This window comes from Carettochelys insculpta, chromosome 5 (genome assembly GCF_033958435.1).
Source record: "Carettochelys insculpta isolate YL-2023 chromosome 5, ASM3395843v1, whole genome shotgun sequence".
In the NCBI taxonomy this organism is placed as follows: Eukaryota; Metazoa; Chordata; order Testudines; family Carettochelyidae; genus Carettochelys; species Carettochelys insculpta.
This window is the reverse complement of record NC_134141.1, coordinates 37,960,823-37,988,780: the sequence shown is the minus strand read 5'-3', so window position 1 is coordinate 37,988,780 and position 27,958 is coordinate 37,960,823. Positions and strand designations below refer to the sequence as shown.

Here is a 27,958-nt window from a genome sequence, read left to right as displayed (position 1 = left end):
ACTGGCACTCCTCCCTAGGAGCTCCACAGAAGCAGCAACCGCTCGCGAATAATTGACGTTGCAAACGTTAAACTCGTGAAATGTCATGACCTTGCCGTATTGCAAAAGTGACTTGAATCTCAGAAAGCTCTGGCTTGAGACACAATGAATAGTGGGAATTTTTGTTAGAGTGAACTGATGTATTGCTAGCTGTGTGTAGCATTGTGAATTTAAATTTGATTGGGTTATTCAGCTTGGTTATTGATAAGAAGTGATGAAATGAACAAAGGTGCAAGAATTTTTCGTTCTATAGAGCGTTTTACGTTATTAGGCTGCTGGTGAGCTCAGAAGAGTGATATTATACTAACCAATATTGTATTGTTGTTTCCTTGTACTTCTCCAACTGTCTGTGGAAGATAAAAGGAAATTAAATGAACAGAGAGGGGAAAGTAGGTGATAATATTAACACAGGAAAAGAATTAGGTGGGGAATTCATATTTTAAAAGAATTCTTGTTAAGGTTGCAGAAAAATTAATATGTCTTAGATTTTACATGGATACTTTTGTATAGTATCAATAAAATGTCAGGTATTGTCTTCAAGTAGAGCTGTTGACCAGAGGTGCCAAAAAGCACTGAAAAAGTTTCTTGAGTAAAAGTGCAGCTGCTTTCACTTCTGGGTACTTGTGTGTGTGTACACGTGTACTTCTACTCAAGTAGTTTTCCAGAGGACTCCTGTGACTTGTACTGAAGTACATCCCCACCCCCACCTCAAGTAGCTATATTTTAAATCAAGGAACTTTTTGGGTACTTTTCCCTCCTCTGCTGTTTACTAAGGTCTTGTCTATATTCACAGTTTCACCTCTTCAACTTAAAATTGGTTTAAGAACTGATTTTGTTAAAAAGCAGTGCCAAACATCATGTGAAGGCTAAATTAATTTTAAACTAGCTTTGTATTGATTTAACTTTAAGTAAATTTCTTACTGAATTCAATTAAGTTGATTTAACAAGGCTGACTTTGAATTACAACTGCACATACTTTGTTTGGCACTGGGTTAACTAAATTATTTTAAAATCACAACTTTAGTTAAACTGCTGCAGTTTTCAGTAGGAACAAGTCCTTATTTCTGCCTGGGGCCATATTCTACCTTAGGTGTGGAGACATTTTTGTGGACATTTTGGCATGTGATATCCACCATCTCCTGTTAGGCTACGTTTCTGTTTTATAAATTCAGTAATTATTTTTATAAAGGTAGTGATCCTGTCCTGAAAACATTTTGAATACACTGCATTCCAAAGGCAAAGAGCTTGTCCCTTATGTCAAGGGATCCTAGTTTACTGTGATTTAAATCTCCCAAAACTCTGATTTAAAAAATAGAAAAAACCTGCATATTTGCATGATGAAAAAGAAATGGTGAAATTCAGTTTCCCTCCCTATAGTAGTTCAGTTTATACAGACAGCCAGATATTGTAAAGACAGATAAATGGGGTTTTATTGTATACAGTAAACTTTCATATTCAGCAGCCCCAGGACCAGGAGGTTGCTGGATATTCAGATATTCTGGATATTAGGGAGGTATACCTAGCAATGCATAACACTAAAGAAAAACAAGATTAGCTATTAAGAAACAAGCAAAAATGTATACAGGGGACTTTATTTACCAACAGTAGTAGTAATGTACACTGTCAACTTAAACTGTATTTATTTGTATTTACTTTCACTATACTGTACTTACAGAAAATATAACTGACATAGAAAACATAATTAAAATTTACTTATGCTTAAAATGCCAGTTATTTTAGAGTTCTGGATGATCAAATGATGGATATGAAAGAGTTTACTGTATGTATTTTTTTTCTTCCATGAAATGTGAAAGCAAAGCTTTTCTGTGAAAATGCAAATTCCTCACTTTCCTATGGCAAAAGAATTTTGAGGATCTCTGCTCATGACCAAGGGATATTTGAATAGTTTTGCAAGTGAGTGATGGATTTGGATTAAATTTCTGTCTAATCAGCCTAAAATTTAGAGTAAAAACAAGAAATCTAAACCATTTGTGTTCATTTAACTTAATTTTAATTGGTTAATACGCTGACACAATTTATTGCTGAGGTACTTTTAAAAATAAAACTATGGAACGACAGTAAATTAATTTCATGCCTAAAAGCCAACTTTGTAGACTAATCCAGCCAGAATCCAGGAAAACATATATGATAATTGCATGCTTACTTTTTTTGTGTTTCTGACTTTAGTGCTAATTATCTCTTTTGTAGACAATGTAATGTTCGGTAGCCTATTTTTTTAACTTTATTAAGATTCCTTTCTTGAACAAGAGGAAGGTGATGAAAATCATAACTGAAAATCAGTTGGGCACATCATCCCCAAAACTTTAAATCACATACGTTTTGGCTTTGAATGCCTTCTATACAGAAGGCGCTTTTGTGTTTTAGGCAAATATCATATGTGGTTCCACTGGATCCAGATTCTCAGTGGCATAAACAGAGTGTCAATGGAAGGTAGGCTAGAGGGAAATTTTCACTTACTGATTTACTCTTTGAATTTCCAAGAAGAAAAATCTAAGTGTGAAAATGTGCTGGTGTCGAGTAAGTAGGTACGTTTGTTCCTTTTGTCATGTTAGTGGTGCTTACAGGACAAGCTGAAGTTTGTAAACAGAATACTGTATTGGTACACAAGCTCAAAATAAAATTAAAAAAAAATGCCTGTAAGCTGCCAATTTTTTTTTTTTGTGATAAACTTTTTGGATGGGAGCTTTCCATCTTTTTTCATATGGCATGTTTTCTGTATGTGAAGTTCCCAAACTCCTTGATCTTTCATAGGATTCCAAACCTGGTTTCCGTGGACATCTGCCGGTCTGGTGACAGAAACTCTTGGCTGTTAAAAACAGCAAGAAGTCCTGTGGCACCTTATAGACTAACAGATATTTTGGAGCATAAGCTTTTGTGGGCAAAGACCCACTTCATCAGGTGCATCAGTGGGGTTGCGGGGGGTGGGATTCAGGGGAGGATTTAAAGAGAGAGCCTCAGTTAAGGGGAGGGCCAGAGTTGACAAGGTCTAAAGCCATATCACTGGTGACTGAATAGACCTTGTCAACTCTGGCCTTCTCCTTGACTGAGACTCCCTCTTTTTTTTTTTTTTTTTTCCCTCTGAACACCGCCCCCCCCCCACACACACTCTCATGCATCTGACAAAGCAGGTCTTTGGCCACCAAAGCTTATGCTCCAAAATATTTATTAGTCTATAAGGTGCCACAGAGCTTCTTGTTGTTTTTGAAGATATAGACGAACGAACACTGCTACGTCTCTGATTCTTGGTTGTTAGATGTGGGAGAGGGAAGAGGAAGTAACTAAGGCAGGGAGAGGGGCAAAGCATACTTGCGGCTTTTGTTTTCAGAGAGACAAAAGTGTTTACCAGTGAGAGAACTAAAATACAATACTTGTGTTCCTGTAACATAATAAGTGGTGTCAAGACACTTGTAGTTTTTACCACAGTGTAGTTAGCTGTCATCTGTTTAATAAATCCTCCTCCCCACACCCCATGGTTAACATTGGGTAGTTGAAAACTAGCGTACCTTTTTTTTCAACTGTGTTTTTAAGCCAAGATAACTCACACACAAGACTGTTTTCACAAAAGAACAGCTAACTATACTTCCCGGGTTAAGCTCTGGAAGGAAGGAAATGCCAAAATGAAGGTTCCTCTTGAAATATTAACTTTTCCCTTCATATATACATACAATATAACACAATGTCTCTACTGGTTTAGTTACACACATTCTGCTGTGGAGTAATTTATTTGGACAGGGCAGGCAATTGAAATACATGGAAAATACACTGTAAGTACTGTAAACTATACTTACAAAAAAGATATTGATGTGTATGCCTTGCAGCGCAGTCTTGAAATTTACCTCTCTAAAAATTGCATTTATGGGCCATCTGAGTTCAAAGCTATCTTAACTTTATGATTTCCCTCATCTTCTGAATTGTCTGTAACAAATGTTGTATTGCATATTTAAAACAAAATGTATGGTTGCTGACAATGGTTTAAAAAGTCATGACTAGATTATAGAAAATTTTGCTATATGTAATGTCCAAATCAATAAGGAGATTTTGGCCACTGGTTTATGTATAAAACAAAGAAAATGCTACAGGCTGTTAGGTGTGACACTAAGGATGCAGGAAAATTACTGTTGCATTTGAAAAATAGATATGATTGTGTAATTCAGGACTGTTGACAATCTGTAGGCACAAGAAAAGAGAAATAAACTTTAAGCCACGTAGGAGTTTTAAATTGACCTTTCCTGACTCTTTTGTTCTTCATTCACTGTGCAAAAGTGGGGGAAAAAAAGTTTGAAATTAAAAGTATGGTTTTAAGTATTGCTTTTTGCTTCCTCATAATACTTTTGTGTAAAAATGTCATGACGTGCCTAAATTCTGTGGGTTGTTTTAAAACATTTGAAGAAGCACAGTACCTATGGGAAAATGGGTGACAGAGCATGGGAAATATATGAATTGTTCCTCTGTGGCAGAAGGTGCACTTGGGTCAAAATATATCAGTACAAGCTGCAGAAAATATTTACTTAACCAAGGGTTGGCCGCAGATTAGCGAGGTGAAAGACCTACGGTGGAGCACCATTTGAAGCTTAGAGCTGGGCTCTCATGGCAAAGGGATGAGATAGGGGCACATACGCTGTTCTTCCTGTGGGAGAGAATTCCACTTCTTGCTGATGGAGCATCCTTGAATGCAGATAGTGAATGGAGAAGGGTTAATTAGTAACCAAGGCACCTGGATTGAGGAAAGTGGTTATCTAAAACAATTCTAGACTTTCTTTTGACATCTATAGGTGTCACAGAATACCCGATGGCATGGCTTATCCAAGTTTTGTTGGCATGGGTCAGGGATGACTTCCATAACTCAAACAGATCTGGATCATTTGCACGTGATACACCCCTCCCAAGCTTGCATCCAGAATGCTTTTAAAATCTACTTATCTGTCATGTTTGTTCATTCCTGAAATTAACCTTTATTAACATCTTTTCCAACAGGACCTCTGCCTTTTTTCACCATCTTCCATTCTAGTTATTCTTCCCAATTGGTTCTATTCATGTAGCTGTCAGATCCTCTTAATTTTTTTAAAAAAAGTTCTCTCCTAACGGGAAATTGTGACAAGTCTTGTTACCCTAGTGAAGACCATGCTAATGAAGTATTTGCTATAAAATATAGAATGGCAAGAAGAGTAAGGAAAACAATACTATTCACAAGTAAGTAAAAAGTTTTTGGAAATCAATGGAGAATGAAAGATCTGTGTGATGGGAGAATCAAGTCTATACTCTCATACTGTCAAAGAGATAACCAAAAAGTTTGAGGTGCTTATTGAGGATATGTGTTTCTTTTAGTAGATGTAAGGCTGCTTCTGTGAACCCTCAGGACATAGGGGCACTGCAGTCTGGAAACAACTCTGGCTGTGTGTGCAGTGAATTAAAGTCAACAGAAATTTCAACATTCATTTGGAGCATTAATTAATATTAATACATACTTCAAAACTCATTTTCTATTTTTTGTGTATTCATGACAGAGGGATGTGTACGCTTAAGAACACTCATGCTTTTTTAGCCCTGGCTCTCCAGTATTTTTCTAGTATTGAGAATACAAATAGAGTTTCTTTACATCTGTAAAGGGGCATGTGTGGGTAAAGAATGAAATGACCTAAGTTAAGCTAATCTCATGTTAAGAACTAGAAGGTGAATGAGAAGTGATAGTTATATGGCCTGATTGGTCACTATTGGGTAGATGTTGACATTTTAATGGCAATCTCCATATCTCACATAATTTAATTATACAACAGTAAAGGCTGCAAAGACATCACTCTCAGGACAGTCTTTTACTTCATTTGCTGGTAACTTCCCAAAGAATTTTCTTTTGGGGCTGAAAATTCTGTGCCTTCTATGTGCTCATACGTGAACTTGTGTGTGTAGACTACTGGCTGAGGTTGTACACAGCATCTGCTCCTGCCAGCAGGTATATTAATGGTGTCCAGGCTGGTCCCCACACTGACATTCCCAGGGCAGAAGTGGGGGCCTGCAACAGACCTTAAAAATACCTTGCTTCTATAGGCTTCTGCTTAAAAAGCTTCCCAAGGTCACAGATTCTCTGACCCTGGGAGGTAGCTGCTGCCACTCAAGTGAGGAAAATCCCTCTTTAGAACCCAGGAGGACACACTTGGGATGTCTCCCTGTGGGGTAACTCCAGGCTCTTCACCCTCCCTTAGGAGAGAGCTTGAAAACAAAGAGATGGAAGTCTAGGTGCAATCTGATAGCTGGCCTTTCAGTTCTAGGCGTGCATGTACACAGATCTTTCTCCAGGACACAGGAATCAAACCATTGCCCCCAAAAGGGTGGTTTATAAACCAAAGACAATTACAGAGCAACTGAAAAGAAAAAGTAGGCTACAGAACAGAGAATTACTTCCCTGGGATTCAGGGAGGAGGCTTAGAGCCATGTGTGTCTGGGGGTGTTGCAAAGGTAAGTGCATGCCCGTCACCCAGACCCCAGGGTCCTCAGACAACTCCTGCGCCCCCTCCCTCCCACCTTCTCCTGCTCGATCCCCACATCTCCCTCCTGCCCAGACCCCTCCCTTCTGCACCCAATTTGCTAAACCATCCTGCACCTTTCCTCTCACCTAGACCCACTCCCCACCCCCTCCTGCACCTTCCCTCCTGCCCAGATCCCCCATCCCACTCCTACACCCGCTCCTCCTGCCCAAACCCCATAGCCCATGCATTTGGGGACCATATCAGTGTGGTGGTGTTCTCACTTCTGTGGCCCTGACTGATTTGTCTATGGGTCAATGTCTTCCAGTCCTAAAAAGGTTCCTTTTTGAGGCATGCAATGTTCCTTGCTCTGTTCCTTCCTTCCACAGCTCTCACTCTCTTCTGCCCTGGCCCCCACCCATGAACTTTAATTCTCTTTGACTTTAAGGTTAATCCTTCAGTTTGGAGAGAGACAGGAACAGCATGGTATGTTGGAATGTATTTGTAACCCCTTCCCTCTAAGTTGCAGTGTAACCTGTAAGCGTAGAAGATGTTGTTTTCAAAGCTGGAATGCAAAACTTGGACAAGTTACTATTCTTCACACACCATGTATTCCGGTACAGGTCTGCATGCAACAATCCAGGTGCCCGACACTGTGTAGAATTCCTGAAAGCGGTGTCTATTGGTCTGCTCCTTTTAAGCTTGTTCTCCTCATGGTCTGTTGCACCAAGTATGTAAAAAGGCTGGCCAGTGCCCTCAGAAGTTCCTTTTTACTGCTGCATAGCCTGAGTTGCAATCTCCAGCGTCCAGAGTTTTCCCTTTTGCTTCAGCCTTCTTGTCTACTAACCTGTAACTATTTCACAACTTGTTACTTTTATCTTAACTGTTCAAAACACCTAGGTTTTTAATTCCTTATTCATGCAGGCCAGCTGATGGCTGGAATTCCACTGCACTCTGAGATCATTACACACTACACTGAACTGAGCAGCCATTGTCCTGCATTAGAAATCATGGCCAAATTCTTTAGGAGTTTCCCGGGGAGGTCCAGAAAAGCATGAAGGGACTTGCCCTTTGACAAAACCAAACTTTTCAATTAAGAGTCTGAGTCTTTGCTCTCACTAAAAGACGGCTCTATGAGTGCATAGACCCCAGCTCCTTGGAGGAAATACCACAAGCATGCCTGCATTCCAAACCCTATGCTTCAACCATTTTGCCATCAGCATGCCTATGAACAACTTTATAAAAGAAAGAGGGTGCAAATGTCATGATACTCTAACCCTTCCACAGCAACCCAATCCATTCACTGGCAAAGAGGTTCTCTGAGTGGGATATTTGGGAGTTGTATATATCCACCTAAGTTTCTGTTCTTTGGTGACTAGCTAGAAGTCTTTTTTCCACACAATTTAAGAGAAATAACAGACCAGTATCTTTTTGTGTCTCCTCCAAAACCCGCTTCCCGGTCACTGTTAAGAGGCCATTGTCACAAGGAGATTTTCCTCCAGGAGGTAGAATTTCTCCCCGCGCTGGGGAGACTTGATAGACTGCCTGCCTATTCAAAATGAAGGGAGAAGGGTTCTGTTTGAAAATATTTCCCAGCCCCCACACAGAAGGCAGGGTGGAGGCCCATTGTATACTTCCAGTGACTTATTTTATTTAAAAACTAGAATTCCATATGGTTATACTGACATTTATACTACCATCCCTGGAAACGGAAGTTCACAGATGTGTAGTTTTCACATGGATGTTTGGCCTGCCCACTAAAATCCCTCAGGTTTATTGTGCGCTGTGGCCACTATCAGACAGTGCTCCCGTTGCGCCTAGTAGTTGCCTTCAGGTCTTCACTGAAGAATTTCTAGTTGCGGCAGGACAGTTAAAATGGAGCTGCTCCCCTTTCTTCCCACATTTAGGCAATCTGCTTCTCATTAGCAGGCCTATCCATGTCCCGGCTTCATCTTCTATGATTCCTGGGAGTCTGTGTGAACGTGGAAAGTCCGTCTCTGCCCACAGGCAGTCTATCCAGTTTATAGAAGCTACTCCAGACTCAATCGGGGATGGGGGTTTATCAACTGATATAGCTACTTCATGCCATAAGCACCAGTTCACATGTACCAAGTGAGCACAGCATGCACACCCTAGTGACATCCCAACCAAAAGGAGGCCTCACTCAATAGCTGGGAAGATCATATGTGTGGGCATTCTATCTCCCACAAGCAACAAGACAGTATGGGTGCTTCCCTGCTGGTCTTGGGAGCCCACACAGACCTTTCCATGGTAGAGGGTACTTAAATGCCCCAAGAGACCAGAATGCATGTAAATCTTCTGGAACACCCTCCTGCTATTGAACAGTGCCTTCCTCATTGCCCTGGCCTCAGCCAGAAGATTATGTGAACTTGGGGCTCCAGTGGCTGGTCTACCGTACACAGTATTTCATAATGACCAAGTGTCTCTACAACTACACCCAAAAGTCATTCCTAAGATGTGCAATTTCACATTAACCAGTCAGTTCACTTAACTGGATTTTTTTCCTCCAAAGCCCCATGACTCTTGTCAGGAGAGGGGACTTCATTCCTTCAATGTGCAATGAGTACTGGCGTTTCACCTGCAAAAAACCACAACTAATCAGTCAGTCATTTGTTTTATTTGTTGCTGGCTTCAAATGACCCTGAAATCAAACTGCCCCATCTCAGAGCATCTCTGACTGGACCTGTGGCTGTATCTTGATCAGTTGACACAGCTTCCTCGTTTTGGGGTAAGGACTCATGCTAAAAAGAAACAAGTGGCCTCTCTGGCATTGCTTCAAGAGAGATCTTTTTTGCCCATAACCGGGCAACTACATGGCATTCTAGCGACACATTTTCAAGACATTGGACTTAGTCCAAGACTTGTCCACTGGTACATCTTTTGGGGGCAGTAGTTAAAAGGAAGTAGCCCTACCATCTGCAACCTTGCAACTCCCTCCCTTCTGAGTTGTGTTGATCGTTCAGTCGCGGTGGAACACACATAGGCACCAGCAGCCATAAAAGAATGGGAAGTCACTTACCTTATTTTAAGTGGAGTTTAAGATCTGTGGTCCCTTCTTCCCCCACATCAGATCGTCACAAGATTTGCAGTACAGAAGGATCTCAAAAGATAATTGATCTGCCCTCCTTTGTGCCATCAGTGCAGGGCACTAGGAGAGCAGAGGTGCAGGCAGGGACCAGGGGACGTTGCTTGCAAGATAGTTCTATTTATAGTTGCATATCACACATGCACACCTACAGTGGAATACTGATACGGGCCACATGTCTTAAAGAACTCCAGTTACGGTAAGATAAATAACTTCCTTTCCATCTTAGCTAACTGCATCGCACATCTAAGAAGATAAATATTTGAGTGGAAGAAAGGAAAATATTTATACTGAAGGAGTTTTCTGGATCACTTAGATGCATTAGAAGAAGTTGATGCAACAGACATGCAAAGTGAGACTTGAGTGCATTCCACTTAATAGGAGCCTGAGACCTCAGTGCTAGCCAAACTATTCTTCTTTTATGTGAAATGTTTCTGTATTTCATCATTCCCATTTGGGTAAACATCTTACTAATGTCTAACTCTTCTTTTTTTAATAACGGTGTTTGGTTCCTGTTTCACGCCTGTCTTGTCAAACCTGATTAGAACGCTTCAGGTAGAACCTGTCTTCTAGCCTGACCTTTCGTGAGCAGGGAGGAAGAGTCAGGCCTTCTGTAACCTGCTTTCAGGCAGTGTCTATGTGTAATTTCAACAAGTGCATGCCCTTAACTAAGACCATTGTGTTGAAATTTTCAAATATTACTTCAGTGTGTGAAAGTTCTTGGTTTTATAAGAGAATGTGTGTGTGCTGTCAGTACCATGTGTAATCTGGAACCCTGGCTTTGCCTGTCTTTCAGATAAATGGCAGTGTGAGAAGCTTGAAAAGACCCTATTGCCTGAACACTTCCTCCCTGCACACTTTGCTTTGTCTTACATAACCTTCTCCTTCAAACCCCTTCCTAAATGCACTGTAGTTCCCCGCCTTTCCTGTCAATAAAATGTCAAAACATTTTAAATGACGACAATTGGAGGGAAAAAAACACATAATGAACATAGCACATATGAAAAATGAGGGTCTGGTCTTGCTCCCTTTCATGCCACCCTTTCCTCTGTCTTTAGTTTGTGATGTAAACTACATGGTGACAGGCTTATGCACTTGTATGTCAGTATGTTGTGTTGCTCAGAATCTTTCTTGCTGTCCAAGGGCTGCACAGGGCTAACACCATCATAGCCATCCCAAAGGGGAGGGCCAGAAAGGGGGCCTGTACCGCTATACCCCTTGGCACTCTGCAGCGAGCAACAGAGCTTGCCTGCCCACAATTAGGGGAACACCTGTGGCAGTCGCTTAGTTTAGCTGCAGGTAGTTGCAGCTACATTCACAATGTAATGTGGAGAATTGTGGCAGGTTCTGTACCACCTGATTACCTGCCAGCACTGTAAATATAAGGTATTACCTTGTCTGCACAGATTACGATTAATTTGAGGCAGGCAATGTGTTTCTCTGAAGCACCTGAGATCAATGCACTGTTGCAGGGAGGGGGTTATTAGTGCGTATAGTATCTGTGGTGAAATGTTTCCTTTTACTGTTTATAACAAGCTGGGGCTGGCAAGCTACATGTGGCTTTTTTAGCATCAATGTTCTGCTCAAGGAACCCCTCCCACCTTTCTCCACCTACCAGACCAGGTGGCGGGGGACCTCGAGACCTTTGCCTTTCAGCAGGATGGTGGGGTTGGAGTGTCTGCCCAACAAGGAGGAGGTTCTTGGGGCCTCTGTCCCAGGGGCACACTTGCTGGGGTTGGGGCTTCAGCAGGAGTGCAGTTGAAGCCATGATCCCAGACAGGGGCCTCCTATGGAACTAAAGCCTAGAAACCCAGCAGGTACGTCCTGACTCTCCAATTTCTGAAAATTGTCCTATGTGGCTTGGAGGCTCAGACTTTTTGGCTGTCCCTGGTTTATAAGGCCCCTTTGCAGTTCAACCTACCTGCAATACCATTGAGCTCTTACAGTGCAGTAAATACTGCCGTATCTTGAGAATTTCTACACACAGGTTCAGTCTGTCAACTAACACTAATATAACAAGATCAGATGGTCCAGACAAGTCCTGTCCGTTCCACCAGTCATCCATTGAAGTTCTGGCAATCTTCTGTCATGTTGCAGTGATGATAGCACACAGGAAATTAGCTTCTACAAATAGTTCCATAATATTACTTTACTATCTTTTAATACCTCTGAAGAGCCAAGGTTTTCCTAGCTGTGCTTAGCTTAATGGGATCTTGTATCATGTAGTTTACTCTACAGTGCTATAGTGCAGCTAAACAGGAGGAAGATGAGGTCTAGGTTCTACATCTCCTGAAAAGATCAGGGCTAGAGTTCAGTTTGAGTTGTGCTCCAAGGCTCATGTTTTAGGGCTGCTGAAATGCACACAGTATATATCCTACATCAGCAATATAGAGGAAAATGACAGCTAGATATATCGATGTTAATAATCTGATCTTGTTATAGACACACACACACCTCACACTGTATAGTTTATTATGCAGTGCTGTGATAGCATAACAAAATTCAGCATTCCTGAGACTACTATGTCCTATGATGTGCCAGCATGTCATGGTTTTTCATCATGTGGCCATTCTTGTTTAAATCAAATACAGTAATATGCAAATAATCAGAGTCTTGCTGTCATCTTTGGGAGGGTGTTCTAGAAGTTCAGCCACAGTGGACTGATTTAAAATCGAGGCAATGTAATGATTCATATTGTTTTAATCAACTCTCCCATGTGTACTTCAGTTATTTTTTTTAAAAAGAAAGGTACGTTCTCATTTGTTGATATGGCCATTTTAAAGCAATCAGAGAGCTTAATGTTTTTGATCCGTTTTAATTGTACATTTCAGTGTGTTAAAATAGTGAATATATGGCATATTTACTAGATAATTATATTTTGTTCATGAGCTGTGTCAAATTGCATTGGGGTGGTAACTGGAATTTAAACAAAAATGGTATAAACATGTATTTGTTTTAAACAAAACCATCTTAAATATTTGGGATACATAAGCTTGAGTGTTCTTCTATGGATGGTAGAAAAATGTTGCATGGTGGGTGAAATCATAAATATTCAGTTAGACAACAGAGTCAGTTGGCTCTCCTGTAGGGGAAGGCTGTGAAATAGGACTCTGAGGTCACCTAGATGGGCTCAGCAGACGATCATAGTGGAATACATGTTGGTGTCTCCTGGAAGTAGAGGCTGGATCCTGATGCCTTTGCCAGTCTCGTATACCCAGTATCACAGCCGTTGGATTCTCCCATTGGTTCACGCTCTTAAACAGTATTTGACCTATCATGCCATGTTCATTAAAAAATAAACAAATTGCAGTCAAAACTTAGCTTTTTCTTCTTCTTCTAACTCTGCCTTCACATAGAAAAGCAAACTTTAATTTGAAATTTTTGATAAGAGGCTCATGAAGTCAACATATTTATATTCTAGGTAAATGGTTTAGGAGATGGTAATATGTTTAGACCTTAACCCATTTTGTAGTGAGCTCAGATTGAATTTTAAATAGTTCATTTTTAAAAAGAAAATCTTACTTTAGTTTAGTTTAAATTACCATGTAAAATAGTATTTAAATTTAAAAAAAAAATCCAATGTGTATGCTTTCCTGAACTCAGCTTTGGGAATTTTTTTTTTAACTTTACCCCCATAAGAATGGCCAACTCTATGCCCATATGTCTAAATCAAATGCTCATTTTAATTTTCTTTAAACTACTGATAACCCTTGTTATTAAATAGATTTTTTTTCTCTCGTTATTGTTTCAGTGTGTAAAGATCCACCTTACAAAGTTGAAGAATCTGGGTATGCTGGCTTCATTTTGCCAATCGAGGTTTACTTCAAAAACAAGGTGTGTAATCTGATGCTGTTGTGTTCCTGCAAAAAATGAATGTGCAAGTTACTCGATAGTTTTCATTTTCATTGACAAAGTAAAAAAATTGTTAAATACCATAATAGTAAGTTACTACAGTTTGAACCTCTCTCGTCCGGCATCCTCAGATCTTGACTAGTGCTAGCTGACAGAATTTACCAGACCACAGAAGGTCAATATTGTGTAGCAGCAATGCTAACATTTCCACAACTCACTGAGCTCTCGGAAGACATTTAGGGTAAATTACAGCTGAATAACAACAGAGTAGTGAGAGCCAGGCTGGTGACTGGAGACCAACTTTATAGGACCACAGGAAACTTGGCCACGTCCATGATAAGCAGTCATCCGGCTAAGTAAAATCATGCTAGATTGTGGATGTTGCTGGATGAGGGAGTTCTGGATTAGAGAGGTTCAACCTGTACAAACGCTACAAAGTATGGGCAGTTGGAATGACAGCATAGGTTTGCATACTATTTGTCAAGATTACTCTATGAAACTAGGCTTACTTGAGAAAAATTCAGGATTGTTAAGTTATGTTGGAATTTGCCTGTCTTTTCAAGAAGTTTAGATTTTTAAATTAGTATGTGAGCTTTAAAAAAAAAGCTGATTCTGATGCTGTTTTTACAGTGGTCCCATTGTTCTAATTAATATTTCCAATTTCTGTCATTTGTTTGCTTTGTTGGCCTTTCTATGGAAACCTTTTTGTACTAGGTCCTGCCGAAAAAAATGTTTTACTGTAGTGTAAATATTGATAGTTTTGACCTCAACATTACCAGGAGGCACAGTTAAAAATCAAGATTTTTTGCCATTCCACAAATATTTCAGTGTTGTGGTTCCTCCCAATACAATTTCAGACAAGTACTTAGTTTTCTTCATGTACTTAAGATAATTTTAATGAAGTACATGAAAGGAACCTTATAGGTAATAACTTTTCAGGTTGAAAAACAAGATTTGGGGGGAATGGAGGGGAATAATCAAAGTTCACATCAGTTCCTGAATGTAGCTTAGAGTACTTCAAGTATTATAGTATTTCAAGTTGCATATATATGACCCTTCAATATGGTATGGTGGAGCTCTTGTTGTAAACTAAACACACACATTATTATTTGCTTATTTTATAATACTGAATTTACTAAAATGTAGTTGGATGCACTGACTTGAAACAGAAACATGCATTTATATTTGGGTTACATCTCTATTTTTAGAATTCTAAATAAGACTGATACACTTAAAAAAAGAAGGGGGGAAAAAGCTTTGGCTTTTCAAGAGTATTAATTGCAGAGCTGCTCGCCTAAAATGTGGTTTATACAAGTGCATTACACTACTTTCAAAATGCATTTAGGTAGGCAGTACATGGTTCTGTTCTTTTCCATGTTAAGTTCTGCCACAATATAGTACATGATGTATTCTGTTTGTCCTATTCTAGAATTTGCTCAAGTACCTTTTTCTAAATTGTTGGTTTTGTATAATAGATGTTGGCTGATGTGATTTGCAATGTTCCCTGTATCAATCTGTGGAGTGTAGGGCTTACTCTGTCGCATTTAGAGTGGAGAAAGAAGGAACTGATTTAATGAATTAACTGGCTTTTTGGTGCATTTGTCTCCTTTAGAGAGCAGCTTGGCTCATTACAGGATATCTCAGTTTATAGAAAAGCCGTCTTATTTGCTCGGTCTTTAAGCCCCATCTGTTCAAAATTCAGCCCAAAACTGGGGACTCAAAGTCAGAAGAAAGTGATTCATTGAAGCATCTCTACAGAGGCTTCCCGCCCGACATTTCTTTTTTTGTTTTCCACCCAGACTTTTGACTGCCTTCGCTGAATATGGAGGCCTTCAAGTCACAGGAGATCTCCAGCAGGAATTGTGGCATAGTCTGAAATCAAGGCTGAGGCTCCAATGATTACAGCTCACTTCACTGTCAGGCAGCGTTTGGAACTGGAAATGTGCAAACATCTCTCACCCTTGTTTTGGTGCCGTGCAAATCAAGAAGCAGAAGGTGGACTTGTGTCAGCCAGTTCTTTGTACATACGCAGCATCAAAACCCTACCTGGGGTCAATGGTACAAACAGAGCAAAAGACACAAAAATAGGGCCAACTCTAACTCATGAAGGTGTCTTCAGTCAAAATACTCCCTCTTCCCAACTCAGCTGCTCTCCCTACCCCAAGCTGCTTCATAGGGATTCCAGTACAGAGAAACAAGGGATAGATTGGAGGAGGAAGAGGAGACAGATGATCATCACTTATTCAAGGTAGACAAACTTTTCCATTTCTGGTTCAGAAGGTATCCAGGGTATATGTAGCCAAGGAAAAGGTTCAGGAAGCCATCTGCTGTGGATTGGACTCAAAGAATTGCAATATTCCTGTTCCTGAGACTAAAGAGAAACTGGTAGAAAATCAAGTATGTTCTTCCTTCTGACAGAAAATTATTCAAAGCTTTAAGGAATCACAGGAATGCAGAGAAGCATATGGCATATTCAGCTGCAATGAGAGTGCAGTTAACAGAAACTGAGAAATGCACAGTAGTCCCGTAAAAGGTCCAAGGTTTCGTTACACTGAAAAAGGCACTCTCATTCATAAAAGAGGGTATATGAGCCAACAAGGGGAGTTAAAGTGATTTTTGTGTGTTGTCTTCCTGCTATGGCTACCATTAAACAATGGCTGTGGCTTTTAAGGATGATTCTTACGGTACATTTTTGCTTTGAAGTGACAGGCTCTAGTCATAAAATATTCAGCAAAATTCTCTGAAGACTCCAGTTTGTACACTTTTGCAACTTGGGCTTATAGCATACCTGCAGGTGTTAATTGAACATCCAGGGCAATGGTGTGGCTCTACCCCTATAATTTGGGGAATAATTCGCGTCATTTTTGACAGGAAACCACCATTATTCTCTCTGTCTTCATCTGTGACACTTTTCAAATTACTGGTTCATCCAGAGGGGACTGCTCTCCTCTGTCTTCAAAAACTGCAGGCTGCTTATCCCAGTTCCTTTTCCTGGGTCACTGCTTGGAGTTTAGACATAAAGCAGCTTTGAAGACTTAATCTGAATTTGTTTAAAATCTTTGTTTTGAATTTTTTATTGTAAGTAAGATTTCCACGCTTCCTGCTGTTCACATCCTTGAAATCCTGAGGAGTCGAAAGTAAACATTTTTATGATTTAAGCACCAGGAGTATGCCTGTCGCCGAGTGAGTCACAATTGCAGCATTCTTTGAGTAGCTTGTGACCAAAAAAACATACTGGCTGTATGCTGAAACTGTGTTGTACTTGGGAGAGCTAAGGACTGTCTTATAAGTCTGGTCGCGTATATTTCTTCTATTGGTACTCTGTCATGTGGCCGTTGTTTGGTAGCTTGTGTGGTGCAGCTGGTTGGCATAGAGAGTTGAGTGATGTTCTTTGTTGTCTTCTCTTAAGACTTTGCTCTTGTAGAGCAGTTACCCACTTACGGCTTCGAGGAGAGAAATATAGAGGGAGAGTTGTGAATCTGCAACATGCTTAATTGATTCCTGGTTCTGGTATTAAAAATTGGAGTGTGATCATTTGATGCTAGTGCCTTTTTTGGTAGAGGCACTTTCCAGGTGATAGAACATTGATGATGCCTTCCATATCCTGGTTATTTAGCCCCCTTTTACTCCCTATATTGGTACAGGGAACATGGAAAAAGCTATATGAAATTACTACCTGAAAATGTCATTCCGTACTATGGCAGCAACAGCAAAATATTTTATTTTATGGTTAAATATTTGGAAAGCTAGGTGATTAGTCTGAATCTTGGGTGATGACATTCTATTGGTAGCGATAAGAGAAAATGAAAAGAGGCCATACACAGAACTACGTTACGCTGTTAGTTTTATTCCTTTTAACTTTTTTTATGGCTTGTTAAGGATCAGCCCCAAATTATTACAAGGGATCTTACCATAAAAATTAATGTTGCTGAAAGCTTTATGCCAACAGCTTTACTGTAAGAAAACAGTACAAATGTTGTGACTTTCTTGTTGATTGACACCTTCTTTAATTCTTTTATATAGCCCTTGTTTTCAGGCTCATTATTTGCAGTGTTAGATTTTTTTCTATTTGGTTATTTTCAACCCTCAGGAAGAACCTAAGAAAGTCCGCTTTGATTATGACTTATTCCTGCACCTAGAAGGCCACCCACCTGTAAACCACCTCCGCTGCGAAAAGCTCACGTTCAACAACCCAACTGAAGAATTCAGAAGAAAGCTGCTGAGGGCAGGAGGGGTGAGTCCCACACCCATGTTGAAAGCCATCACATTAAAGAATTTGCTGCTTTATTGCTGGTGCATTGAGTGTAATAAAAGTTGTTTTGAGAGTAAAATGAAGTGGAGTCATGTGAGTGATTAAGGGCGAAACAAGTAGGCAGATGATTTTTTGCTTGACCGACTGATCCCAAAAGACACTATTGAATCCTGGTGTCTTTGGCTATCTTTAAGGTTAAACTCTTTACATTTATTTCTTCAAAGGCAAGGAAGAAGTTAAGTTTGTGAATGAAAATGCTGTATGTGGGCCTCTGAAGTTGAAATACAGGATACAAATCAGGATGAGATGGAGCAACAAAGTTGAACTTTGTTTAAAAATTATGATTATAGTGTTGGGAAAATTAAGTGTATCAATTTCAGAAATGATGTGTAAAGCATCATTAATTAGACTCCCTTAACCTATGTATAGCTACTCTTCTTGATTTGTAAGAAAAGCAAAGTTAGTGTAAGTTACAAACTAGGAGCCAAAAGACAATGTATGAAGGTGTAAGTTATGCCAAGTTAGAGTTTTTCTATGATCCTCCAAGTAAGACCATGAAGGTCTGAAAGTGTACTGTCTGCTAGCATGTTGCACTGTTAACTTCCCTTTGTGGAAGCTGCAGGTGCCAACAAAGAGTGCTGCATGTTGGTGTGCACCGTAGTTCAAATCGTGGGACCATCTAGAATCGTAGGGTTGGAAGAGACCTTAGGAGGTTGAGGCCAACCCCCTCCTGAAAACAGAACCTGTCCCAACTAAATCATCCCAGCCAGGTCTTTATCAAACAGGGGCATAAAGACCCTCTAGGAAAGGAGACTTTACTACCTCCCTAGGTAACCCATGTTTAGAGCTTCACCACTCTCCTAGGGAAATAGTTTTTCCTAATATCCAACCTAGCCCTACACCACTGCAACTTCAGACCATTGCTTCTTGTTGAATCTCCTTCCCCCACTGAGAATAGCCTGCATCCATTCTCTTTGGAATGCCTCTTCATCTATTTTAAGGCTGACATCAAATCCCCCTTCACTCTTCTCTTCTGTAGACTAAATAAGTCCAAATCTCTCAGCCTCTGCTCCAAAGTCATGCGTTCCAGCCACCTAATCATTTTTGTCTCCCTCCGTTGGACTCTTTCCAGTGTGTCCACATCCTTTCTGTAATGGGGGTGGGGGCAAGAACTGGACACAGTACACAAGATGTGGTCTTGTCAGTGCCAAATAAAGGGGAATAATCACTTCCTTAGATCTGCTGGCAGTGCTCTTCCTAATGAACCCCAGTATGCCATTTAGCCTTCTTGGCTAATGCTCATATCCATCTTCATTCACTGTAATCCCCAGCTCCTTTTTCTGCAGAGCTGCTGCTTAGCCAGTTGGTTCCCAGCCTATAGCAGTGCTTGGGATTTCTCTTTCCTAAGTGCAGGACTCTGCACTTGTCCTTGTTGAACCTCATCAGCCTTCTTTTGGCCCAATCCTCCATTTTGTCTAGGTATCCCTAGATCCCATCCCTACCCTGCAGCATATCAGCCTTTCCCTCTGGTTGTTTTGCTGAGGCTGCAATCCATCCCATCATCAATGTAATTAATAAAGATGTTGAACAAAACTGGCCCAAAACCTACCCTTACTCATCTTGATACTGGCCACCAACCACACACAGATCCACTGATCACTACCCATTGAACCTTATGATCTAGCCAGCTTTCTCTCCACTTTGTAGTCCATTTATCCAATCCATACTGCTTTATTCTCATCAGCCAGTTAGTGTGGGAAACTGGTATCAAAAGCTTTGCTAAAGTCAAGTTATGTTACATCCACTGCCTCCCCCATATGCACAGAGACAGTTACCTTGTCGTAGAAGGCAATCAGATGGTTCAGACATGACTTGTCCTTGGTAAATCCATGTTGACTGTTGCTGACCACTTTTTCCTCTCCTCCAAGTGCTTCAAAACGGATTCACTGAGGATCCTCTCCAAGATTTCTCCAGGGACTGAGGTGAGCCTGACCAGCCTCTAGCTCTCCAGATTCTCCTTCTGATTTTTAAAGATGGACACTGCATTTGCCTTCTTCATACCATCTGGGACCTCCCCTGCCAATTGTCCAGGACCTCTTTCGATATCAGTTGAATGGGTGTAGATAGGCCTATGACAGTCTTAGCGTAGGAGGGCCAAACTTGCATAACCTATTTAAAAGTTAAAATCTTCAGAGCAAAGTGCCTCACTCTTCTGGTGTATGCTTATAAGAGGGAAAGGTTTATGTTTATACAGTCATCTATCAAAAATAAACAAAAGGCTTATGTAGGGGTGTGTCTTCAAAAATTAATAAGTCTTGTATCAATATGTGCAGTCACAAAAAGAAAAGGATGGATCAATGGAAAAATAGTTCATGATATTATCTAGTTGGATAACCATTAGTCATGTGCTGATGCTGCAGAGGGGGCTAGTTTTATATGTATTCCGGGCAAAATATCTTAATAGAATTTTTTTTAAAAATAAACCCCAAGTAAGTGTTGCCCATAAATTGTCAGAGGGACATCAATAGTTTCCACAGAAGAAGTCTATTGCTGTAGTAGCTCTGCGTGGGTAGAGAAAACGAGCTACATCTAACTTGTGTTTGCTAGAATTAGAAGGGCAGCTTTGGGTGGGCTTACTTCTGACTTTTACTAATGTGCTTAAAGATAAAAGGCCAAGCAATACTTGGAAATATTTTCAAGTCCCTTTTTTAAATACTTAACATATTGTATATTAATCATTGGAAAAGTTCTGCTGTTGTTGGGTAACCTGAATGTACACTTTGTAACCATTTAATTATTTAACTCCCCACCGCCCACATCATGTTGACTCTTTTGCTACCTTTCATTAGTTGTCCAGTGGGACAATAAGTGTCTAATACCTTAGATTTGTTTATACATTTCTTAATTTCTTGCAGCGCCAGGATGCATTTATCCCTCTTGTTCTCAATACATCAGTATCTGTTTATTGTTCATCATTTTCTCTTTCTATCTGGAGAAGAGAAACCAAACATTTTCTTTCTCTCATCTCCCTCATGTACTGAGAGTCAACTAGCCATCTGTAGCCGAGGCTACTAGTCTTCCATACATCTCCCTGTTAATTATCTCTTTGGTAGTGGTCTTCATCTAATCAATTTAGTACAGAAAATGCAATTAAGTCGTGTCCATTCAGTAGTTAAAATACTTCTAAAGGTCATAATAGGCCTCAAAGTACAGGAAGCCTTTTTTTACTTGTACTACTGTAAATTCTCCCTGCTCTTTGGATTTGAGGTAGGATCACTGAAACTCTGCCTCTCCTCTCTACCATGAAGGGTGATTGAAAGGGCAATTGGCAGACTCGACAATGTTGATCTCAAGTGTATCAGTCGCATCAGTGGTACAAAACGAGCATTTTCAGGGAAACTAATTGAGGTGTGCTTTCATCATCCTTGCTTCAGCTTTTGTTTTCCCCTTATGTGGAAGCCAAAACCAAAAAATAGTCCTGCATGTGCTTCTCAGAAGTCGAATGAAGCTGCTTCAGAAAACCTCAACTGGAGGCCTATTGATTTATGTCTGTAGGTGGCAACATTTAAGACAAGGTAGAGTTATTATCCTGCAGGATAAATAGTTCTCTATAAAAATAAAATACCACGTTTTCTTTTCTGGAGTAAAAGACCTTATGAAAGTCTTGCAAATCGAGAACATTTTGAGTGTTTGCTTGGTTTTTTGTTTTGTTTTTGTTTTGTTTTTAATAGTTGTACGTAAAACTTTTTTTTTCTCCAAAGCTTGAGTTCTGCATTAATGTTCCCTGTGCACACGGAATGGGAAATAGATTACTACTGCACATCTATTTTCCTGAAAATTATACTTTTTGTGTGCTACTTGATTCTGAACTACTACTGTTCATACCCCTTTTCTGGAGTATTCTCTTCCAAATTCCCCTCTTCTGTCTGGGGTCAGGGAGAGAGTGGAGTTAGAGTACATCTTCACTCCAACAAAAAGGCGAAGGACAGGCTTTGTGTAGGCACTATTCAAGTACGTATTGTTTGGACATAAATTGAGGCTTTTTCTTAATGCACCAGAAGCAGAGAGGAGAACTATTTGTATTTGCTAAGTCTGTCTTCAGACTTGTGGAAAATATTGGACTTCACCCACAAGATCAACCTGGAATTACTTGGAGCCTTGCCATATTTTAATAACCGTAATCTTCTGTCGTATGCTACATTTGATGTCATCAAAGTTGAAGCATAAAATGTGTCTTGAATTACCAGAAGTCACTGAATCTTGAGATTCAGCGACTTCTGTGCAGCTAATTTCCCTCCCAGTCTGAGAATTTTCTCCCTTATCACAGAAAAGATAAGTGATTAATGAGACGTTGGATCTGATATGTATCTAAGAAGGAAATTTTAAGATGAACATTTGTTTGGAACATTTCTACTGAGATGATAGCCAATTTACAAGTCCTTCACCCAAGTTCGGTTCCTGCAAGGGAGGACATTATCTGCACAGAACAGACTTGTGTGACTTTGCCCATCTGTGTCTTGCACTTTGAATCAAGTTAATGTCTGGAATTTTGAATCTGTACGGTGAAGGAAAGAATTTGCAGGTGCAGGCTTCACCAAATCCTTGTGTCAATATTCACTCTCACTGGTGGAGTTCAGTCCATCTCTTTAAGGATACTGTCCTGGATCAAGTCCAGAACAAAGCATTTTCTGCGGACAAGTCAACATGAAAGTTTTTGTCTTTTCTAGAGTTCTAGGACAGTAATCATAATGTGGTGGGGTTGATTGGGCTGTGAGCAGTGGCAACCGATTGGTCTTGCCTTATACACATAAGCAATGCATCTCACTGGCCCAACTGTAGATAAATCATTGAAGAAAACTCCTCTTGTATTGGAATGAAGCCTGACATAGACCTCTTTCTGAGCCAAAGCCACTAACTGTGATGATGGTGTATGTAAGGCTGCATCTACATTAGGAGATAAATTTAAATTTAAGGCAGTTAGCTCTATTATTACCATGTGACTGTCTTCACTGTAAATACTATTGGCTCGATTTAGGGAGCACTGATATTTAGCTTACAATATTGTGGTTACCTGAGTGGTACAGCGTCAAGCTCGAATTCAGAAGTTCAATTAAAGGCCAGTGTGGAAGTGCCACGTCTTAAAATAGAATTTATTAGTCTCCAGAGGTGTCCCATGTGTAACCCACAATACCCCCTCAGTGCTCCACTCTGGCCGCTGCTCTCCAGTTAAATAGGTAACAGGAAGACCATGAATTTCAAAGCGGGAACCGCAAGCCTATGGTTGTGGGCTCAAGTTTGTATGGGAACCTGAGAAATATTTTCTTTCTTTGCTATTAGTGCTGTGAGCACATCTACCCATTACAAATAGCCTGTGCAGGGAGTTCACGGTTCTGTTGCTGCACTTGTTTTTTTTCTGCGCTGCCTGGTGCCAGCTGCTGCCCCGCCGCACCATGTGGCAACAACGCTGTTGTGGAGGTCATGCTTGTATAAGACGCTGAGAAACTTCTTCTCAGTGGTTCACATTTGTGCACAAATGCCCTCCCTCCCCCACAGGTGCCACACAGTCTGGGGTCTTTCCTGCTCTCAGCCACATCACGTGGGTAGCCCCCGACCCAATAGAAGGACGTGCCTGCCATTTGGTGCTGACCATGCTGCCGGGCAGCACCATCTCAGATTGTGCATGTTTAGGGCTCCAAGGGTGGGAAAGAGATTTGAGGGCTTGCAGCTGCTGGGGGGAAGTCTCCCTCAGCAGCTAAGATACTTGGGCAGGACCAACTCAACTGGCCCCCTACTCGACCCCCAACACCCATAGCATGGGACCACTGGGGCTTGCAGTTGCCAGTCGCCCCTCAGCACCCAAGATACTCGGGGGACTATTTCAACATTCCAAGAAGCTCTGCAGCCACACACAACAGCACTCCCCCACACCCTGCCAAAAATATTTTCAGGAGCTTGCTGTCCATTGCAGACACCTGCTGGTTTGATACTTTGGTTATAAATTCTTTTTGCTGACATCTCCTATCTGTCTTCATGCCTTGACCCACTCAGAACCACTGGGGCAGGGGGTTAGTTGAGATTCCTGTTTACGTTTTAAGTTCAGTGTGTGATATTTCACTGCCATCACCCATGTTGGCAATATCGGTGGAGTGAAGGGGAAAGTCAGAAATCTATTTTCCTAGACTTTTCTAGCCTCTTTCTTCTAACTTTGACAATACAGTCTGGGCCCCAATATTATTTTCAGGGATCACATGCAATGATGGGTGGGGTGACACTCAGTGATGGCCAGTTGAGAACACAGTCATTGCACAGAAGCTTCACAGTGCACTGGAGAGCCTAAGACTCTCCCCTCAGCAACCCTCTTTTTTCTGAATAACTTTCCTGTCTTCTCTTTCTTCATGATTTTCAGCGTCCCTCTATTAGTTTCAGTAAAGTCAAAAGTCTATTTTTTGCCTAGACTTTTCTAGCCTCTTTCTTGTAACTTTCAGAATACCATCAGGATCCTTGTATTATTTTAAGGGGTTCGGATGCAGTCACAGGAGAGGGGATACTCAGTGTATGGCCTGTTGAGAAGTCAGACCCAGAAGAAAGACATTTCTGTAAACTTCTTTGCTGTCTATCTGGATGCCCTACTTTTCCTTCATTTCAATGGGAAAAAGACACGTTTGCTTAGCACAGGAGGGGAATGAGGAAAATGCTGTGTGGGAAGATGTCAGACTAGCAAGCATACCCAGAATGCTACAGGGATGTGGGAACTGTGGGATAGGTTCCCACAATGCACTACTGCGGCAGTCGGTGTTTGCCAATTTGACTATGGCAGCAATGAGTCAACTTTGTGAGGAGCATGTGGGGAGGTGAGGATGGTCAAATTTGAACTTACAAATTCCAGAAATACAAAATCAACATTAATAAATTCGAATTTATCATCCTGTAGATGTAACCTAAGTCTACCTCCAGAGATCCCTCTTTCCACAAAGAGGACAGTCTCAGAGAGGACAGTTAGCTGGGTTCTAGGTTTGGCTCACTTAGTTCTGTGGGTAAGGAAGGTTAATTTGATTCCATTTCCCTGTTTATTTCCAATCAAAAATACAGTTCTTAATGGGAGGATTGGAAGTGGTATCTCATGTTTCTTCAGTCGCTAGCAAAAAGTTAATTTGGAAAACTCTTGACAGGTAAGTAAAAGTTAAAAAGGATTTTAGCCTGTAAAAAAAACTTTCATCTTCCACAGACACACCAACTGTTTCAATATGACATGAGAAACACCTACCTGGTGGGTTTTTTAACCCCCGGGAAAACACAGTAAAAATATTTTCAGCTCATGTTAAGAGAGCAATATAATACAGACCTTGCCTATCACGGGTTCGAAAAACAAATGCACATACATTTTGTAGTTGTGTAATTTAATACTCTTGACTTTTTGGAAAGGGATTCTAAATCCATAATTTCCTCCCTTACCTACAGTGTACAGACGGCCCTTGGAGATCAATCATCATAATTTACAAAACCAGCCCAATTTATAACATTTTGGGAGATTATTACAAATCTTTGTGGTTATTAGTGATGTTTGAGGTTTCAGATCAAGAGGTTATAAGGCATATGTAGCTGAAAATCAGTGTGCAAATAACTCCTTTGGGAAGTTATATTTTTTGTTTCTGCTTTCTCTGAACTAATTTTAGAAGTGTATGTTATTCCTATGGCAGAAACCTCCTCCCCATGACCTGCTGACCTTCCAATGAGTAGAAGGAAAGTATTAAAATGAGAATCTTAGAAATGACACTTGAAACAAAGGACCAGTAATGATGAAATCTTAAAGAAATGTTACTCTTCTGGCAACTCAAGTTTAGTATTTGCCAGTATTCATCATATATTTTGTGCTGTCTGAGATTACATATGTATATTTTGAACAAGTAATGTTTGACAATTGTCTCAGTTGATTCTTGTGCATGAAGTGTATATTCTCAATCTCCTCTAAATAATCTACTGTAATGAAAACAAAGCCCTTTTCTTTGTGAGTCTCATGTATGAGCTGGGGTAGCTGGATTCTCTCCAGGACCAATTTTAGGTATACCATTCATTTAGGCAAAGGATTATTTTTAATCTTTTGATCTGCATGAGTTAAGTAATTGAACTGAGTTTATTTAAACTGTATGATTAGTGTTTGCTTTAGCTTCCACCACCTAGCTTAGAAGCACCCTTACAGTTTAACTTTTTCGGGTATTTCAAAATAAACAAAGTTAAATAACGTGTCTTTTGATATTTGAGACTCCAAGGGGTTTTGGTTCATTCACTGCAGAAGCAATGTATTCTCATTGTGCTGCAAAACCAGCCCAGGATTTAAAGGTATGTCTTCACTTCCAGGACAACCCACGTTCGGCTGGATGAGGTGGAGCACCCCCACTGCAAATGGCGGCCTGTGTTAGATCTGTGTAACTGCATCCACGCTAATGCAGTGCTTTAACCAGAATGCTGAGCTAGTCTTTCAGTGGACTATCTCGTGGATCTTGGTACTAAACTAAGCTATAGTGGTCTATGAATTCATTCTCAGTGTATTGTGAAGACCTTGTCAGTCCTTTCTGAGCCTCTGTGCAGAAATACTCTTAACTCATCAGCTCAGTAAATTAAACTGTTAGTGACAGGGCATGGATTGTGCTATGGATGATGCTATTAATGCAAGCCGTGTTTCAAGATGAGGGAGACAGAAGGCAAGTGCAGGGTGAGAGATATGGTGTGCACTTCTGCAGTCCCATCACATCTTGAAAAATCCGATGGTGTACGTTGCTGAGGAGATCAAGGAGACTACATGCATGTGTGGAGCACCTAAAGACAGCTGATGCAGATTAGAGCTATGGAATCTCTATGATAACCAACAGTTCTAGAGTAGAACCACAAGTAAAGAATGGTGAGGCTACATCAACATGCAGCCCTGGGATGACGAGCAGTGGGCCCAGAACTTCAGCATGAGCAAAGCCACCACTATGGAGGTGTGAAAGGAGCTTACCATGGCTGATCAGCAGCAAGATGTGCGGGTAAGTGCTCCAACCCATCTAGAAGCAGGCTGCTATTACTGTCTGGAAGGTGGCTACCCCATATGGCTACCAATTAGTGGCTAACTGGTGAAGTGTTCTCCAGTTAGCTCCCAGTACTGCAATGATAGAAGTTAGCAGGGTAATTATTGTAGTGGCTTACCTATGGATATGGAAGACTTAATGTTCCTGAAATAATGGTGGTCTTTGAGAAAGTGGACTTCCTGAACTGTGTTGGAGCCATCAGTTTCACTCATGTCCATCATAGTCTGTCCCTAATTCCCCAGTGAGGCCTGTGAATATATGGACTGGAATGGATACTGCTCACTCATTATGCAGCCCATGGTCAACCAGAGATGATGGTTCATGAACACTAATGTGGGACTCACGGTCAAGATACATGATGCCAGTGTATTTTGGAAATTCGTTGGCTTCAAACTGGAACAAGCTGGGACTTTAGTCTCGCTCAGTAATATGGATATCAGAGTGGTGTTTGAGACCAAAGTACAGTAGCTGGTTTTTGGAAGATAAGCCAAACCAATAAAGGATAGGTTGTAGGAGTTCCACCTTGGGAGAGAGGACTGGATAGAAAGAAGAAAAGAAGAAGGATAATTCAACGCTGGGCAGTTGCGGGACGAAGGTAGACTGTGCATTTGATGACCGAAGGCCAGATGGCACTGCCTACAAAACTACAATGATGCCTGTGTATAAAATGTCTTTCAATGGGAGTGTGCTGTGTATATCCCAGCATGTTTGTAAGGAGGCTGGGGTGAAATATTCACCACGAGTGGGTTGCTTGTGCTGGTCTTTTGGACCCAGAAGAGACAGTCAGGAAAAGCATCTCTGGTAACTGGGCTGGCTCGAGGATAGTAAGGCATCTCAGGGATGGGCCCAGAAGGCATACTTTTGCTTTGCGGACAGAATTGTGATAATCATAGAATCATAGAATGCTAAGACTGGAAGGGACCTCAAGAGGTCATCAGGTCCAGCCCCTGCCCTCATAGCAGGACCAAGTACTGTCTAGACCATCCCTGATAGACATCTATCTAAACTGTTCTTAAATATCTCCAGAGATGGAGATTCCACAACATCCCTAGGCAATTTATTCCAATGTTTGACCACCCTGACAGTTAGGAACTTTTTCCGAATGTCCAACCTAAACCTCCCTTGCTGCAGTTTAAGCCCATTTTTAAAAACAGGCTTCCATATT

General features: G+C 40.8%; 1 protein-coding gene across 1 annotated transcript in view; it reads left to right on the top strand.

Annotated features, from left to right (window-relative positions):
- MLLT3 (MLLT3 super elongation complex subunit) overlaps positions 1-27,958 on the top strand; it is a 210,343-nt gene that overhangs the window by 91,789 nt on the left and 90,596 nt on the right. The window contains exons 3-4 of the mRNA XM_074994105.1: positions 13,376-13,458; positions 17,567-17,710. Coding sequence (XP_074850206.1) covers positions 13,376-13,458; positions 17,567-17,710 — 227 coding nt within the window. The remainder of the gene's footprint in view (positions 1-13,375; positions 13,459-17,566; positions 17,711-27,958) is intronic.